Below are 19,240 nucleotides of genomic sequence, written 5' to 3'. Positions count from 1 at the left end.
TCTTAATTTTATTGAGTTAGATCCAAGTAACAGTTTTTACAGTGTAGCCTATCGATTCAGAGAGCAGGGTAATGTACAGACTGACTAATGATGTGCAATGTAATACAAAAGGGGAAATTGAAAATAAAGTGATGGTGAGACAGTAGGCCTAATGCTAGTAATATGGAAAAATACAAACAGGTAGCCTACTACTGAGATAAGGTGCAGTGTGTGTCCCACAGATAGTGGAAAATATAAGCAGACATCGAGCACATCGTCCATTTACAGTAGGCTTATGTCCACTGCCTCATTTACTTCTTGGAATCCAATATAAACACCTGATTCAGAAGGATATTTTCGTCTTATGGCCACAACAACACATGATGGTAGTGGTTTCCGATGCTCTCCCCAAAACTTCACCTTGTAGGGCCCATTCAAGCACGATCCGGTAGGACACCAACCGAGTTTGACTGAGAAGACAGGAGAAGATAGGCTAAGTATAATGCACATAAACAGTAGCATGTTACGTTAGATAGGCATATTTGAATGGTTTCAGCAGGCACTTACTCAGGGGATAGTTGCCAATCAGGTCCACTTGGTGTTGGTGTTTCTTCCAATTAACTTTGTCACGTCGGAAAAAGAAGTCAACGACGGCCGGGTGAATCATTGCGGCAAACACATCACTTTCTGTGGCACAGCCAAGGTCTTCTAGATCTATGACCCCCCGCTACCAAGGTAACACTAGACCCAGGGGCGGAGTGGGGCACTAAAATCCACCGGGAAAATTCTGACGGCAGCGCCCCCCCCCCCCCAAACACGCACACACATCAATAACACAAACTAAATATATGTCAATTTAAAATACTAATAGGCTACGTATGGCTACATTTGTAGAAAGGAACTGGATAGCGCTAGTAATGCAATACAACAAGCAAATCAACCACAAACCAGGCACTTTCAATAAATGTGTAAGGAACTAGATATTTAAAGGGAAACTTGGCAGGATTTCCCCCTCTGCTGGAGAAATTGCACATTATGCTATTTCAAACTGTGTGAAAAGGTAATGATAAAGCACATGGATTTGTTTACAAGCTAGCGAACTGTTAGCATACAGAGGGTCCCCGTTAAAAATTGACACTTCATTCACGATAATGGTGATTCACGCAGCTGGGTGACATGTAAGTACAACTGCAGCTGCTTGGGGGCAGCATAGTCCGCTGTGGCGTTCAACGGTCGAACTGGACGGCGTATTCGACAGCAAGGGCTGTGATTGGCCGAGTTTTCAGTGCGTTTCTCTGTTTTTAGCAGCCCCTGCAACATGCTAATCCACTGTAGCCTAAGCTTTGTACATAATGTTAAACATAGTTTTGGATTCAGTGGCAAGATTTCTTGATTGTATAGTGCCTGTCTCTCAGTAATGTTTTAAAATGAGAGCTTCGTCAGCTGGCAGTAGGCTACTTTGTCGGTAGTCATGAGAAGTTCGCTTGCTAACAGAACATAAAAATGCTGCCCAGAAACCTTGTGAATAGTTCTGACACTAACGAGGTTGAAATATAGCCTTTGACTACAGCATCTCCTTAACAGTAAAGTTAACAAAATGACAGCATTCATATGACAAAGGAAAACGAATCCGGTCACTCAAGACTGTGCCGCAGCCGTGGGGCAGAAGACGCTTGGTGGCCGTCCACAACGTTATAAACTTAACCTAAATAGTCGGCTGCTGTAAGCTACAATCGGATTTTATTGTATACCCCTGTTGTCTCAATGATGATAACATCTCATTTCCGACTATATTTCAAAGTGTGCCGTTCATTTGCATTATTAACATAACATCGTATTATGTCATTTTTGGCGAAGACATGCATTCCGTTAGGGATATTGAACATATTTAACATTCTCTAACCATCGTGATTTCGAATTGGTGCAGTTGTCAGCACAAAAACTCATTTTATTCTTTTGCATTGCTCTATGCTGTTCTATGGTGCTTTCTGCCTCTTGGTTGCGCACGCATGTTTTCGTGGCGTTTCATAGAAATCCATATATAATGAGCGCATAAAACGACTTGTTGACGTTTTGGGACATTAATCTACATGTAGGCTACGTTAAGCTTTAAGGATTGTATGTCCTTAATTTATTTATATAGGCCTATTTAGGCTACTTGCGCAAACCCTGGATACTTTTATTGCCACACAACAATATTGGTGGTATTTGTTACATTAGCTTCAAAAGGCACCGCTTCAGAAAGCTGCACTGCTTGTGAAAGAAGGGGGTGGGGGAGGGGAGCTTGCAGCCAAGTGTCGGAAAAATGCATAGCCTACAACACAGAACCCGCTTCTCGCATTAGTCACTGACAGTAGACACGCTTCCAGCCTAATGACTTTCACACATTTTGAATGATTTACAGCAGGGGTCTCAAACACCCGGCCCGCGGGCCAAATCCGGCCCGCGTCCTGCCCAAATCCGGCCCGCGACGTAGGCTAATGAGCTCAATAGACACGTTAGCGCTTCCATTAGGAAACTTTCGTTGCAGACTTTCACAACTGATTGTTTAGCCTACAGTAGCCTACTGTAGGCCTACTCTACAGTAGCCTAGGCTATAGGTTATGTTCCCCCTCTCAGGCTGTACAGTAGGCCTATTGAAAGTAGACTAATGAGCTTAGACACATTAGCGCTTCCAGCCTAATGACTTTCACACATGAATGATTTACAGTAGACACATTAGCGCTCCACGCAGTGGCGTAACTAGGCCTAGTAGGTGCAGCAAGTGCAGTCGCACCAGGGCCTGTGACCTCCGTCGCTACCCCCGCAATGCAATTGCTGGAAAATTCTATACCGGTCCTTTCTGACTACCTGCGTGCCTTTGACCAGGCCAAGGCTACAGCGCAGACACTCGCAAATAAATGGGGGTTCAGAGTACATTTGAAAATGTGAAGAGTGAAGCGTCACTTTGACGAACTATCGGAAGATGAACGCTTAACCGATGCAGAGAGATACTTCAAAGTGCAGGTATTTAATGCAACTCTGGACATCATAATCAGTCAGCTCTCCCAAAGATGTGCAAGCATGCGGGAAACTTGTTATGTGTTTGAGTCTTTACGTCCTATGATCCTTCAACTCACAGGTGATGATGAACTGCTTGAAAAGGCAGTACGTTTGTCAGACCATTATAGCATGGACATTGCACCGACATTCCCAACACAACTCCTCTCATTTAGGTCTTGCTTTAAAGCAGAGATTTCACAGAAGTCATCTATTTTTCAACTTGCCAAAAGGCTGGTGGTAGATTATGACAGTGTAACATCCACATTTGGGGAAGTGTGTACTGCTCTCATGTTGTTTCTACATTGCCTATGACTGTGGCAACAGCTGAGCGATCTTTTTCCAAATGTTCAACAATTGCTGGTGTACAGGCTATAATCAATTAGCTAAATCATTTGTCCAGCTGTTTAAAAAAAATTTCGTGTCACATTCAAACGCAAAAGGTGCTTTGATATATTTTGTTTAAATGTCGGCAAGCAGGCATGCTGCGGTTGCAATGAATGAGGATAATTGGTTTTATCTGCGGTGTTATTTTTTGCATTTTGAATATGACTCGCTCCAGCACATCTACTTTTTTGCCCGGTGCTTTCTTAAAGGAGCTGCACCATCTTACAACAATTGCATCTACATTTTCATATTAGAATGTTTTGTCAAGTGTAAGCTTAAACTACCGTGATCAAATTAAGTTTCCGTGCCCCCGCTGAAAGTCTCTTATGCTCTTATCGTTACACTATCAAATCTATAAGTAACCGTGACAAATAGGGTATAAGATATATAAACTCACGCTATTGTATTATCATATATGTTTGGTAATGGCTCAGCTTTCTCTGATTGTTCTACTGACTTGGAAACTGCATCATGGAAGCAGTAAGTCAAGTCGCATCAAAAATAGTAGTGGCAGAACTCCAAAGTGACACCTTGTGGTTGTTTGTGTCAACTGCCGTTTGTGCCATTTCTGCTGAGAAAATGGGGATCGTGATTCCTGAAGGAACCCGTCCAAACTTAACGGGGACCCACTGTAAGTTTGGCAGAACTATGTGGATGTTACAAGGTAAGAAACACGATTTAAAACGAGTTTCTTGTTTCTCACTTCTCACTTCTCTTTCCGGGACGGTAGTCTCAATGTTGCAAGGTTGGTTTTCCGCCTGGGGACGCTAGGCGCAGCGGGGAAAGTCACCATTTTCACCGGAACAGGTCATTTAACCATCCAAATGATTTCTAAACGGGTTTATTAAGTTGAAATAGTTGCCAAGTTCCCCTTTAAGTGCAGTATAAAAACAGCTTTGTGTGGATGGAAATTTCAAGCATCATGCAAGGACATATCTGGGTATCATAGCACTCCAATAGTTGCCTGCATAAATTTAAAAAAGGAAGTAGGCCTAGCCTACAGACAATGCTAACCTACCCACAGGTAGGCCAATTAAATAATTGGAAAATCAGGCACTTTGAGGTTTGTAGAGAACTATTAAAGTAGGCCTATATAGGCTTACATATAGACAGTTCCAACGAGTTCCACAAACCATTTATCAGCCTGAGTGGCCCACTAATTAGTCATTAGGCTAGGCCTACATATCAACATAAGACTAGCTTGTGCTAGTTTCCGCCTAGCAATAAGGTCAATTCTTTAGCTCCGCTAACCTTTCTCTCTGCCTTCCATCCATGTAACATCAAGCAACCACGCAAATCCGCCCACTGTCAAAAATCCTGTAGTTTCCTCGAACTTGATCGCTTGTAGGGTCATGCCATTAGACGAGGGGCCGCTCATTTATCCCCCTACATTTCTGTAAATAGACTTGACCTGCAATCGGTTCATTGGATAAACCAGAAACACATCCTCCACTCTAGCCTAGGCCTACGTTAATTTAAGAACAAACAAAAATTAAATTGTCATTTTTTTTTATTTGTGACCATGAAAGTTCTGTAACGCCTGAATAAGACAAAAATGAAGGCTAGCCTACACAAAATGTTGAGTGAGATGAGTGTGCAGGGTAACCATAAATGACATATAGACAGTGAGCGAGTGGTATAAATATTGGTTGGACTTCCTACAATTCTAAGTGTAGATCACGGAGATTTTTGCCGAAAATTCATATTGAATCTATGATTTCGATGGCCGCGTACGCCTCACGGCCGCGACAAAGACTCTATGGGCCGGCCCGCACCGCGCATATTCCTCGGCCGGCCACCGGGAAAATACCCGATTGCCATTCCGCCCCTGACTAGATCCCATTCTCGACAGCACAGGCTCTCCACCAGTTGCTGTTCGCCCGTGTTCTCTCACCATCTCACTCATCTTTCCTGCCTTTTAACGATCCATAAAAGCTAGTTCCTCCTCTGTGTATTCAGGTTCAAACAAATATGGTTCTGGGTCTGCTACAAGCCAGTCGTTATAGTCATCGTCTATTAAGTCAGTCATTGCAAATAATTTCTTGGTGCTTCCTAGCACAGGTTGAAGTCAACGTCAAGTTGGTTCTATTTACGGAGGTGAATGTGTTGTGTGTGTGCCTCTCTCTCTCGTTCAGAGGGGAGGGGAGAGGGAGGCTGAGGGGTCAATCCAGCATGGATTCTAAACTCTGTGGTGGATAGGATCTACAATTAGGTGTTAATTAATATTACTATGCTAGGTCGAAGTACTCCCAAGTGCTATTGCGCCACACATTGTAGTTCTCCTGTTTATTTGCTTGGAAAATCGCCATGTTTCATGTTGTGTGACCTTACACATTTTTATCAACTACTCGTGCAACTGTATTTAAGTAGGGAAAACTTGGATGTGTTTGATTACTGCTATCTTCCTCCCTCTATGGCTACGTCTGAGCACGCTAGCAAAGCAACATGCTAACACATTCGAACTGTGGCCACACTTATACATTTTCTTTAAATAGTTAAATATATAGATATATAGACTTTACTTTATTTCTGCATTGTTGCACTGTTGGACTTACTCATTTGCACCATGACCACTATCACCATTGCACTACCACCATGACATTCACACAGAGCACCTTACCATACCTTACTATGCACAGAGAATCACAGGCTCAGTCCCTGCCTGAGTCATTGCAAGTGCCTCTGATTGATTAATCACCATTATGTGGATACTGTTTTTAGAATTGATTTAGATTAAGTGTTAGTATAATTTGTATTTTAGTATATTTAGCATATTCTTTATCTTCTACTGTCCTTATTGCTCAGTTGTGTTTTTATTATATACTTTAATTACTCTTTCTGCTGTTAAAGAATGTGTTTGTGTTGTCTGTATGCTGCTGAGACCTTGAATTTCCCCTGGGGATCAATAAAGTATCTATCTATCTAAGTAAGTTGGAGGGCGGAGCCAGGCTAGGAGATTGAGGGGAAATCTAAAAAGTAAGGGGTAAATTCAGTAGGCTTTTCTATGCACATTTCTACTTAAAAACTACTTAATTAAGGGTTTTAAGGTTAAAGTAAGGCGTTTATAAGGGGTGAAATTAAAGGGATATTCCACCATTTGGGGAAATACACTTGTTTTCCACCTCCCCTTGAGTTAAACAATTGAGTTTTACCTTTCCCCAGTTCATCCTGCCGTTCTCGGAGTCTGACAGTAACACTTTTAGCTCCAGCTCATTGAATCAGATTAGACCGTTATCTTATAGGAGAGATGCTAACGGTCTAATCTGATTCAATGAGCTGGAGCTAAAAGTGCAACTGTCAGTCTCAGAGAACGGCTGGATGAACTGGGAAAAGATAAAACTCAATGTTTAACTCAAGGGGAGGTGAAAAACGAGTGTATTTCCCCAAATGGTGGAATACCCCTTTAAGGGGTTTTGTTTCGTAGTGTACTGTACCTAAACTTGTTGACTAGGGTGTTTTTCAAAGGTTTATTAACTATTCCTGAGTCTTTTTCTGTGTTAGTCCCAATGCACTTCCTGAGCAGACAAGGTTAGCTGATTCTGTGACATCTTTTAATCTCTCCTTAAAACTCACTTGTACCGCAAAGCCTTTAAAGAGTTTATTAATATTTGTTTTGTTCAATGTGTTTGGTTTCGCCTTGTATACTTTCTAATACCTGTAGTTTGTGTTAATTAAAAAAGATTTTTCCATTATTCCATTTCCATTATTTTTGCCAATTTTTCTTTTAGACATTTTTTGTAAAGCACTTTGTAACTTAGTTTAGAAAAGCGTTCTATAAATAAAGATTAGTATTATGAATTATTATTATTATGTTAAGGTAGTTAACGTTTGCAAAAGGAGAGTGCCGCACACTCCCGAGTTACACATATAAGTCTTTAATGTGACGTTTCGGCCTGTCGGCCTTCCTCAGGTCACGTGTAAAATAACAGGTAGTACCTTGCCTTTTAAAGGGGAAGCTTAATTGCTCCCACCTGACACATAATTAGGTTACAAACAGGTGTCAATTAGTTCCTACTTAAGGTAGTTAACGTTACCACGATAGACAATAATGATTTATAACAATAGTTATAAAGTAGAATATTTTAACTAAATGTTTCACACATTATCCATGTGCTCTCCAAATTGATTACAGTCATAATCATTAATCATGAATAAGGGTTACATTTGCACATGCTATCTGGTAGCCATCTTGGTTCAAAAGCTGAATCCATATATTGAAGAGACCCTAGAAAAAGAGAAGAGATTTGGTTATTTGTTATTTTGGTCTGCATTAGACCAAACATAGCTGCATAGCAGGCAGCAATTGACGGGGTCCAGGTAGTTGAAACCTCGATACTTGTGATTTGCAGTATTTATTTAAACTGATTATTTTTGTCATTAAATGTTCAATGTGGCTCGCTTGAGTGCAAGACAAATTCAATTCGGGGCAATAAAGGTTTCATAATTTCTGTCTGTGTGAGAAGTTCATTTAATTTCTTTGGTTCATCTAGTTGCAAAGCAGGCTTTGAAGTAAAATTGAATGCAGAGTGCAGAGACTTGTGGCCATATTTGAGATCTTGCACTGAGTTTGTGTAGTATATGTGTTCTCGTGTGTGTGTGTGGTATTTGAGTCTCTGTGAGGGGTTCATTTCATTTCATTAGTTGATCTTGGCTGTAATTGGGGCTTTGAAAGTAAACTGGGTTTAAATTAACTTTGAAATTAGTTCCCTCACTAACATGCGATTTTGGATTGTAGACACTTGCATAACAACACATACTATGTCTCATGTGAACAATAATGAGTACATCAGTGAAGACCTCTCCTGGACCACCAACACTGCATCACTGGCGAGGAAAGCTCAGCGCCGCCTCTACTTACTGCGGAAACTCAGGCGAGCAAGTGCTTTCGGATTGCACAGTCACCTACTAATGACTTAGGCCCAGGCCCCTACATCGAGACCGAGTCTCCTGTTCCCAGCACAGAGTGAGCTAGGGATGGACCCGACACATCTAGCCTGTAGAACCACACAAAAGTGTTCCCTGAGGCCCAACTGGCCGCTGCACAGAGGTCCTGTACCGAAACACCTCTAAACAGGGCCCAGGATGTAGCCATGCCTCTAGTAGAGTGAGCTCTCAAGCCCTCTGGTGGCTGCGAGCCCTTGCTCCTGTAAGCCACTGTAATAGCTTCTATAATCCAGTGAGAAAGCCTCTGTCGAGACAAAGATTTCCCTCTGTGAGAGGTAGCCCATGACACAAAAAGTTGGTCATGTCTCCTAAACTCTGCTGTCCTCTATGGTGACGAAGTGCCCTGACAGGGCACAAACAGTTCAACCTTTGGTCTTCCACTGAGAAAAAAGGTGGGGGATGGAAGGCCGTCAGTTCTACAGTTTGACACCTACTGTATAGGCCGCGTCCACCACCTTAGGTACAACTGCCGGGTTGGGGCGTAGGCGCACCCTGGTGTAGTCTTGATCGAACTGTAAACACGCAGGGTGGATGGAGAGCCTGCAAATCACTCACTCTCTTTGCTGTGGTCAGCTAAGAGCAAAGCTGGATGATGACAGAGAGAGTCTAAAACCAGGGCTAAGTCCCAGCGAGGGACTAGAGGCCTGGAGACATACGGGGGTGCTGACCTGCAGGTTTGTCCCCAAAACCCACATGACAAGCTGAGATGGCCGCTAAATAGACCTTGATAGTTGAAAACGCCTTGCCTCTATCCAACAGGTCTTGCAGAAAGCAGAGGAGTTCTATCACTGAGCATTGAAAAGAAATTGTGTTCTTTCCAGCACACCACTCTTCAAAAACGCGCCATTTATGACCATATAATACACCCGTAGAGCCGGCTCGGGCACTCTGAATCGTGTCAATGACTGTCTGGGGTAGGCCTGCTGCATTTAAATTCCACCGCTCACGGGCCAGGCCCAGAGAGCCATCCTGCCTGGGTGGGGATGGTAGATTTCCCCTCTCGCCTGTGACAACAGGTCCCTCCGTATTGGGAGGGGCCACGGCTGGCCCTTCAGCAGCTGCACTATTTCTGCCACCCAATGTTTGGATGGCCAAAGTGGAGCAATTAGGATCAGTGACAGGCCTTGTTCCCTCACCCTGGCTAGAGTGGGGGAGATTAAGCTCAGGGGTGGGAATGCGTATAGTAGGGCGCTTGACCACGGGTGGGCTAATGCATCCACACCCAGCGGTGCATTTACGTCTGTTAGGGAGAAGTAAAGAGGACACTGGGCGTTTTCCTGCGAGGCGAAGAGATCTACGGTAGCTCTCCCGTACCTCCGCTCTCGGACGCGAGGATCGCGTCTTTCACCCAATGTTTGAACCACTTCAAACTGCAGCGGACGGTCTCATTCAGACTGTGCCTGAGTTTGCTAGGCCTCATGGCGTCTGCAATCTCAGTAGTGAAATGGGGACTTTTAATGATGAGGGACTTTCAACGATGGGTCTCGTCTCTCCGCTTATGCTCGCGCCGGCACCTCAGACGTTTGGCATGATAGCCCTCCGCTACTAGAGAAATCCCTCAGTTTTGAGGACGGGGATTCCTCTGGGGGGCGTGTCCACGAGAATGACGTTAACGACAGACGCTTCTCTACTAGGCTGGGGTGCGACGCTGGGGGGCAGAGCTGTGAATGGCGTCTGGTCCCCCCAGCTGAAAAAGGAACACATAAATTATTTAGAACTCCTTGCAGTGTTCTTAGCTCTGAGACACTTCAACAGAATTCTAAAGGGCCAGCATGTGTTAGTGAAAACAGACGACTCCACAGTCGTAGCCTATATCAATCGGCAAGGCGGCACCCGCTCCTTGAAACTACACAGGCTGGCAAGGAGACTAATCCTGTGGTGCAGCCCCCAGTTTCTCTCAGTCCGTGCGACACACGTAACGGGGGTCTTGAACAGGGGGGCAGATCTCATGTCACGGGGAAATCCCCTATACGGAGATTGAACACTACTTTGGAATCTATGAGGGCTTGGTCTCTCAAGTGGGCGCAAAGCAGAAAATCGTCTAAATAAGAGAGAATTCTGATGCCCTTGTTCCTTAACGGGGCTAGCGCAGCTTCCATACATTTGCTGAAACAGCGGGGCGCTAATGCTAACCCAAATGGGATAGTTAGGAACTCGTAGGCTTTGCCCTCGAAGGCGAACCTCAAAAATTTCCTGTGTGCGGGGAACACATCGATATGATAGAACACGTCTGCTGCCACGAACCAATCATGGGGGCGGATTGATTGACATAACACTTTGTGTGATAGCATCCTGAACGTGTATTTTCGTAGGTGCTTGTTTAACACACAGAGGTCCAAGATGGGCCGGAGAGCCAAGGTCCCTTTCTTTGGAATGACGAAGTACCGGGAGTAAAAGCCCTGTTTGCTCTTCTCCGGTATAGCTCTGATTGCTCGTTTGTTTAAAAAGAGATACGATCTCTTCCCTTAAAACACGAGCTGAATCCCCTTTGGCCACTGAAACTAATACTCCGTGGAACCTTGGAGGTCTCATGGCAAATTGTATCCTGTAACCTAGAGTTATCATGGCTAAAACCCACGGGCTTGTTGTGTTGTTGTGCCACTGTTCCGCTCTGGCCGAGAATGAGCCTCTCGTGACGCATATTAAGCACTTTCAGACATACGTGTAAGACCGGAGGTTCTGCCGATGTTAAACGGTGGGGCCGTATATCTGAACGACATAACCGGTCATATGGAAGTCCGAATTTACCCGGTGTTTATACTACTCCCCCCCTAGTATTTCCTCCGGACATTATGTAAATGTGCTGTGTCTGAACGAGGAGTAGAACATGCGGTTAAAATTCACACCTAGTGAGAGGGCGTGTTGGTGACGTTTCTTTCGTGCGTCCATGTGGTTAGATCTGACTTAAATGCCACTGTTATGATGGAGTGGCATAGTGCTGTCCAGAAAATCTCCGACCTGGAAAGATGCAGACATCACGGAGCTACTGTCCATGAGGGCATACAACATTTTGATAGAACACCTGAAGGGAATGTTAGAGACACGTTAGCCTACAACTGCATGGCAAGGACAAACATATTCAGAAGACTGAATCATCATAAGCAGAAGGCGCTGAAAAGGCAGTAGCCTACAGCGACGTCGTTGACGACAATAACAGGAGTATTTAATAAATTGTTAGCCAACACGGTTTTCTGTTCATTGATAGCCTTCATGACCTGCTGAGTTCGCTGATATTTGCTGAGCATATATGCCTAGAGAAAATGAAAACGAAGAAAACCCAACTTTGTTCCAAGCTCCTTACGTAAATGCGACACATGGGGAGAGGATGCTTTTGGAAAAAATAAACCATGAAAAAACAAACAACTTCACTGTTATTAATGTTAGTATTTTGTTTGTTGCTTAAAAACATTGTATGATCTTGAAGTCTTGAGTTAGCCTACTGAATTGGCTGGTAGCCTACCATAAAGTTTGTGCATGCTCTCTCTCTCCAACGCAAACCAGATTTGGGGTTCTATAGCTAATTCTGGTACATAACGTTGAAAACAGATAAATGTGTTTATTTGAAGCACACATACAAATACTGTAGGCTAGGTCAATTTCAAGTGCGCACTTACGTGACTAGCCTACTTCAAGTATTAGCCTATGCACAATAGATTTCTCTTCTTTAGCCTACATAATGCATAGGCTACAAAAAGCAGCTGTGACAGGCAGCGGCCGCATATATTCTGCGTCATATCTCGCATCTTGTGAACTCTACAAGCCCCCACCCCTCACTCGACAACCACACGGAGATTCTGTAATGTGCGTGTATGTCGTTCACACATACGTTCGTATAAGGTCTGTATTAGGTCCGCAGGTTAGCATCATATCTGAATCATCCGAAGGGTAGGACCTCCGTTTGACAAACCTCCTCATGCGTTGGTTTTCGAGGCAGGCAGAGGTTGAATGCCTCGTCCTCCTGTTTCCGGAGGGAGCTTGTCTCCCTCATTCTCTTCAGCGCCGGACCAAACAGACCCTTGGTGGGGTCATAGGCCGCATCCATGATCTCCAACTTCTGGGCATCGCTGAGGCCTGAGAGGTTCAGCCACAGGGCTCTTTCACCCGTCAAGGCCCATCACCCAGCCACAGCTCTGAACGGCACCGCGAGAGGAGGAGGAGTAAGTTGTTTACGACACAGATCTCATCCCAGAGTGCTGGGTTCAGGGACTCTGAGTCAATCTGGCCCCCCATCTCCTCCAGGATCTCAGCCTGGTAGGCTGACAGGAGTGTGACAGCATTCAGTGCGCAGACTGATTGGGCTGCATGTTTGTACATGTGCTGGAAGATGGACGCTGTCAGGCGGTCCATCTTGCTGGGCAAAGGGATGTTGGAGGAGGCGGAAATAGAGCGGCGACAAAGTGATCCTGAATTAGACAGTTTCAGCAGATGGAAGAGGACTGGAATTTTGACACTGAAATGTTGCCAATTGACCGTTCGCAAAACCCCGCCCATCGAACGCAGATGAGCCAATGGCAATCCAGTAGCTCCGTGCAGGCAGACATGGCCCGTCACCTTATGGCTCTATAGAAATGTATTGGGAGCCTTGATATTTGGGTTTTATGGGATTTTATAGTGATATTGAGTTGAGTGAGTTGAAAAGGACAGTCAAATGACATATGTGGGATTAACACAACAACGATACACAGAAAAATGCCTTTCAATCTTGATTACGTTTTCTGTAATTATGTTAAATTAGATTAAATTATCTCGTCCCAGATCTCCACTATTTTAAAGCCAAGGGTTACTCCTTAGCAAACCATAACTAAACAGTGCTCCACCACATCTGTGGATTAAGCCACACAGTCAACTCAATGTAAGTAAGATAAATAAGGATGTTAATTGTTTACAGCATTGCCAGCATTGTTGATTGTCACTTGGAGGAGACTTGTTAGCATAGTTAGCTAACCGCTGCTAATAACGTGCTAGCTTCATCACGTCAGAGAAGCATGGGGCTGTGCACAGTAGTGTAACATTTATTCACCATATAATAATAAAGTTGAAGTGGCTCTGCAATGTAGGCTATGTTTCTGGCAGCACCATGTTCCTTACATGACATGGCCCAGTGTCCTTGTAACATGCATGCATGGCCCAGTGTTCTTGTAACACACATGCATCTATCTAGCACAGCTAACGTTAATATTAATATTAAGTTTAAGTTTGTCACCCAACAAAGCTAGATATGAGTTTTATATCTAGGAACGCAACCACTAGATGGCGATGAGATTACTTTAGGGAAAGTAATCTCATCGCCATCTAGTGGTTCCGTTCCTAGAGTTTAGCGGAGTGGATGGAATTTTTTTTTTTAGAAAAAATATATCTCGGTGCACATTGGGATCTTAATTTAATGCTTTCCATATGTTAGGCACTGGGGTCACCTCTATTGCTTTAAGTGGTCATACCTTATTTTTAGGATCAGTTGAATTGTTTTGAGTTTTTGTCGTAAAAAGCCAAACCGAAGTATCCCGAGGTCTTTATGTGGTCGGATAGAGAGTCCAGAATGAATTTCATCAAGCCAGTACCTTTCCGGAAATGTTGCTGCTGCAGCTGGCATCTTTAGGGTAAAGTCCGTAGGAGTCGATTGCATCACGTTGTTGCACGACATCACGTCACGTGACATTTCAAAATTCCAACCTGTTAGTAAGCTAGGGTTTGCTGTTGCATACAACTTCATTTCAATTTCGAAAGAAATACTGGACTATGTTTAAAAAAAAAACGGCGACAAAATTGTGAATTTCCAGAGCATGTTACTCCACACTTGGCAATCGACTACTCACTACCATGTAAGTGTAATGTTGTTTGGAACTGTAGAAGAGGTATAAAAATAGCGTTTTGTAGTGGCAAAATGACATGCCCTGGTAGTTCGTTTATGAAACAAAAGGAGCAATTTCGATTTTTTTAAATAATGCAAAATAGGGTCTGACATTTTCACAGTTTCACATTTCACAGATTTATTACTGTATAGACACTGAAAAATATTTTTGGTGGATAACATTGCTGATTTGGCTTCACAATATTTTTTTTAAAATAGGTCTATGGGACTTAACATTGGAGCTGCTCTTCGATAGGAACGTAACCACTTGGGGTGCTGGTTTTCACTTTCCCTCCCTATATACAGTCTATGGTGTTGGAAATAAGATTACACTATTTTAGCAGTTGATGCAATAGAGCATCACAGTCCAGCCCACAGCCGATGCCGGAAGTAAAAATTCAATGCAATTTCTCCATTGACAATTGCGGTATAAGCCATAAAAACTTAACTGCATGTGGTAGACTTAAAACCAGCTACGGCTGTACAAAGTGATTGCATATGCTCATATAGACGCCAAAAGTTCATGGGGCACTAACCTTGTTTTGAGATAAATGTCTTTTAATCGCGATCTCTTGGATAAGTACTTCATTACCCACAATCCTGAACAATCCCACATTGATGCCTCTGATTGGTGGAAAGGCCGTTACAGTCATAGATTGAAACTTTCTCAACGAAAATTATTGACAAAGATGGCGGAGTCTTTTACTGCCTATGGCGAAAATGTTAATGTGATTAAAAGCTTTCTTTTTCTTAGTCAGGGCCAATACACAAATAGACCACTGTAAATGTTAGTTTAACACTCAAACTTTTCAGGTAGCCGACAGGCTAACCTTTAGCATTTCCGACATTGTATGTCATTACATAATGCAGCTAACATTAGCCTACATGCTGCAACACAGGTATGAAATATAGTATGTTTTAGTGAATGTCCAAAGGGGTGAAAGCCACTTTAAATCGGGTCACATTATTGACTGTTGTGTGTCCGAGAGTCAGCTTGTGGGTTTTGTAAGGGCCAGCATGAGGGACAAGACCTACAGTCTCAAGTTGTGGTGAGTTAAGCAGGGAGATTGGTAACGTGCTGCTAGATAACATTAGCTTGGCTACTGTAGCCTTCATACTGTATGATTCTTATCAATCATTAACCTAGGAATACTTCTTTGTGCATTTAATGAACATTTTGTGTAATGATTCACGCAAATTAATAAACTGAATATGGTGGTCCAAGAGCATACCATGCTCCGGTCCATGCATCAGCCCGACTGAGCAGTACAGATACAAAGCACTGCACCATGTTGCTAACGTTAACGTTAACCGCTTTCACACACACACACGATATAAAATACACAATGATAAATATAAAATTCAATATCAAAACACTACACTATTATTTACACGATTACTCCTGAAATAACTTCGATTAACTGCACATTCACTATATAAAAATCACTGTTTGGAGGAAAGGGTTTGCATGCTGTCGCTGGTGTTCAAATGGCAATATTCGCGCGGTTTCATCCTTGCTTATATTATTCAGTGAGGCGTGGTGGTTTATGGGATGAGTAGTTCCTTCGTTCGGAAATGAAAATATGTACACAGTCTTGTACCTTTGACTTTTTTTTTGGATTTTCTCTTCGTTTTTTCACTCGAAATGATATGTTGTATGCTTATGAGTTATGCCGTAGCCAAAACGTCAATGGGACAAATGAAACGTATTTTTCCAAAACGTCAATGAGACAAATGAATGGGAATCTTACTTCCGGCACCTAACCGCATTTTGGCTGTGGGCGGGACTGTGCAGCTCTATTGCACACAATGTGTTATGGTGAGCAGTGTTTTAGTATAGCCAGGTGTTCCACACATGGGAATTTTTCTACATTTCAGTGATCTGTGAGTATAGCTCACACACACACACAGGGAGCAGTTAGGGGTTAGATGCCTTGCTCAAGGGTACTTAGAAGTTAAGGGAGGGTAGAGCACATCATGTGTCCACAGAGTGTGAGTTTCTTATGTGTAGTTTCTTATGTCTCATTCCATCAAACTACAGATCCGCTACCCGATCTGGCAAACTTGCATAGTGCGGTTATAGCTGATAGAGGCTCGCGAAGCGAATGCAGAAGTGCCGTTCACCCTGTTACGAGTTGATAAACCACTAAAAACGATTTTGGAAACATTATTTTAAGGTACAAAAAACTCTTTGGTGTTGCTTAAGTGGATCAAGTTTCATGATTTGTTGACTTTTAATAAGCAACTGTCTATAGCAGTGGTCCCCAAACGTTTTCTTCCGAGGGCCAGCTTACTATGCCTGGCTGTAAGAGAGGGCCAGAGACTCAGTGTATATCAGTAACCATAACTAGCTGTGAACAACAGCAGTCTACCTTAGTTGAATATTCCATTACATTTATTCTATAGGCTATTGCAATTTAATACCATTGTTAGCTGTGTTTATATTGCCATCATGTATTAAATGATACTAATAAAAAGACTTTTGCATTCCCAAAAGTATTAGCAGGTAATCCCAAAAGTATATTTCATTAAAAATGTGTGAACTCTGAACTCTGAAAATTTAAAGTTATCAAACTATGAGAATTTGCTGAAGTGGTCTGAAATGACCACCATTTTAACTTTCACTCACCTGAACTTGTGAACATTGTATGAACATTTGAACAAATAAAAATAATTATCCCAGAAAGTCCCAGAAATATGACTTGAATATAAGTTAGTTAGTTATTAACAATTCATTGATAAACTTTTAGAATACTTTGAGCACTGATGCAGTCAGCATAGGCCTCTTACATTGTTTGCAGGTAGGACTACATTTCATTCCGTTTTTGATGGCAAACGCGAAACAGCGCCAAAAGAGTATTACATGTGTACTGTTAAGACTCGCCATAGAGAATGAATGGGGGAAATTGCGGAGGTTATAGTTTGACGATGTCGTACTCCCGTGCGGGCCGGTTGCTATATACCACAGACATGTTTTAGGGGGCCACCCAAAATGAGGTGGCGGGCCGTATCTGGCCCGCGGGCCGTAGTTTGGGGACCACTGGTCTATAGAGTCACAACTGAACACAGCCCTAGATTTAAGATGGTCTTTAAGCTGTTCTTATGCCGAATGTTGATGCCATGGCCAGAATCCGACTCTCTTGCTATTATTTACTTTATTTTTTAGGACAATCCAAGGTTGTAATCAAGTTGTAATCAATTTAGTAACTGTTTACAATCTTGAAACATGTCATTGCTGCAATTATTAGCCTAAATAATTCTTCTGGTGAAATGCTGCCCCACTTTGTTTGGAGGTAGCTAAATGTACACATATGACTGGTGCTGAAACATACACACAGCACATTTAAAGCAGTACCCTAAAACATTACATTACAAATAAATTTGTCACAATTAATTACTCTAATTTTATCGATAAACCAATATGACCATTCACCCTCTTATCATCTTGGACCCCTAATAAAAGTAATCGGTAAAAATCTAACCCCAACTCTATTGATATATATCAGTATACATGCAAACCTACCTTAAAAGGTATCGACTTGATCTTCAAAGGCCAGTCATGATTAATTAGCTCTGTAGAATAAAAATAATATATATATTTTATATATATATATATATATATATATATATATATATATATATATAAAAGTTGATAAAGCTGTGCAGCTAGTTAATCTTTAACAGAATCATTTCATTTTAAACAGAGTTTTATAGAGAAGCATGACAAATAGCATTTCTCAGAGTGTTTACTTAGTGTTAGACAATATACCACATGATGTAGGACTCAAATACCACATTTACCTAGGATACATTGCTTTTCATTGTCAAGTGTAAAACAGTGGAAGATAATATGCTGCAGTAAAGTAAGGAAGTTAAAGAATGAATGTGTTTGAGGAGTCTGATCAGTATAGCCAACATTGCAAACGTAGGGCCTTAATCATATTTGAAAGGGGTTATAGTACTTGACACATGTTGTAGCTTTTCATCACATCCATTCTAGAATCTTACCTCCCTTCTTTCGCCCACAGAAGGGAAAGCGCGGGAGGTGGTGCAAACACAGGTATTCATCATAGTGCAGAAGTTTTTGGTCACCATGAAGTAGATCCAACGACAGGTACAACTCCTCAATGGAGTGCTCTAAAGAACACAGCAATACAACAGACTTATTGTGAGGACCAAATTGTGAGCAAAACCCAGATAGTCAGCAGGCTTCCAGATATTGGACCACCACTTCTGGCCCATGCACTGTCGACCATCATTATATTTTAAACTTGCCAGAATATTAAGATAATACCATTGATTGTTTTCAAAATACGTTGAAACCCGGCTGAAAAAAACAGCTTACCAGCTTAACACTTTGAATGCCGCTCTGTTTTCGGAAGCTTTGGCCCAGAGTGTACACCTTTATGCAGATGATACAATCCTTTATGCTATTGCTCCCTCAATACAAGAGCCAATGGATACCCCCCACCTCAAGCTGGTGTGTGGTGAGCGTTCTGGCGCATAATGGCTGCCGTGCATCACCCAGGTGGGTGCTACACATTGGTGGTGGTTACTAGTGAGGTCCCCCCATCCATGTGTTGTAAAGCGACCTTGGGTACCATGAAAGGCGCTATATAAGTCGAAGGTATTATTATTATTATTATTACACACTGCATTTAATTCACTACAAATATCTTTAGTCAACTTAAAACTGGTACTAACTGGCAAAAAAAATAATACATGACTTTCACACGGGCACGATCAAATTCTGACCGCACAAAGGGGTAACCTCATATAAGTACCTTGGCATCTGGCTTAATGACAAGTACTTTTTTGATGTTCATATAGATAATCTTTTTAAAAAAATTGAGGTTTAAGTTTAAGGCCTCCGTTTAAAGAATTGCTTTCCTTTTACTGCAAGAAAAAACATTGGTCCAAAGTACCTTTTTATCCGTGTTAGACTATGGTGACTTAATATATATATGCATGACCTACAGCTAAGAATTACCAAAGCACGCAGGAAACGAGTTGAGACTGATACAAAAATATATTTATTTTCCA

At 42.4% G+C, this 19,240-nt stretch overlaps 1 protein-coding gene across 2 annotated transcripts in view; it reads right to left on the bottom strand.

Annotated features, from left to right (window-relative positions):
- Positions 1 to 371: 371 nt before the first annotated feature.
- Positions 372 to 19,240, bottom strand: part of ly86 (lymphocyte antigen 86) — a 52,959-nt gene continuing 34,090 nt past the window's right edge. Inside the window, exons 3-5 of one of the 2 annotated variants that reach the window (XM_042068086.1) lie at positions 18,206 to 18,334; positions 17,721 to 17,770; positions 372 to 449 (exon numbers count right to left, since the gene is read on the bottom strand). In XM_042068086.1, coding sequence (XP_041924020.1) covers positions 414 to 449; positions 17,721 to 17,770; positions 18,206 to 18,334 — 215 coding nt within the window. In that variant the 3' untranslated portion in view covers positions 372 to 413. Of the gene's footprint in view, positions 450 to 7,264; positions 7,631 to 17,720; positions 17,771 to 18,205; positions 18,335 to 19,240 lie in introns of those variants that run through there. The other variant, XM_042068085.1, reaches the window with a different exon arrangement.

The sequence above is a fragment of the Alosa sapidissima genome, chromosome 17, assembly GCF_018492685.1.
Source record: "Alosa sapidissima isolate fAloSap1 chromosome 17, fAloSap1.pri, whole genome shotgun sequence".
NCBI classification, from domain to species: Eukaryota; Metazoa; Chordata; class Actinopteri; order Clupeiformes; family Clupeidae; genus Alosa; species Alosa sapidissima.
This window is presented reverse-complemented; position numbering and strand designations above follow the sequence as displayed.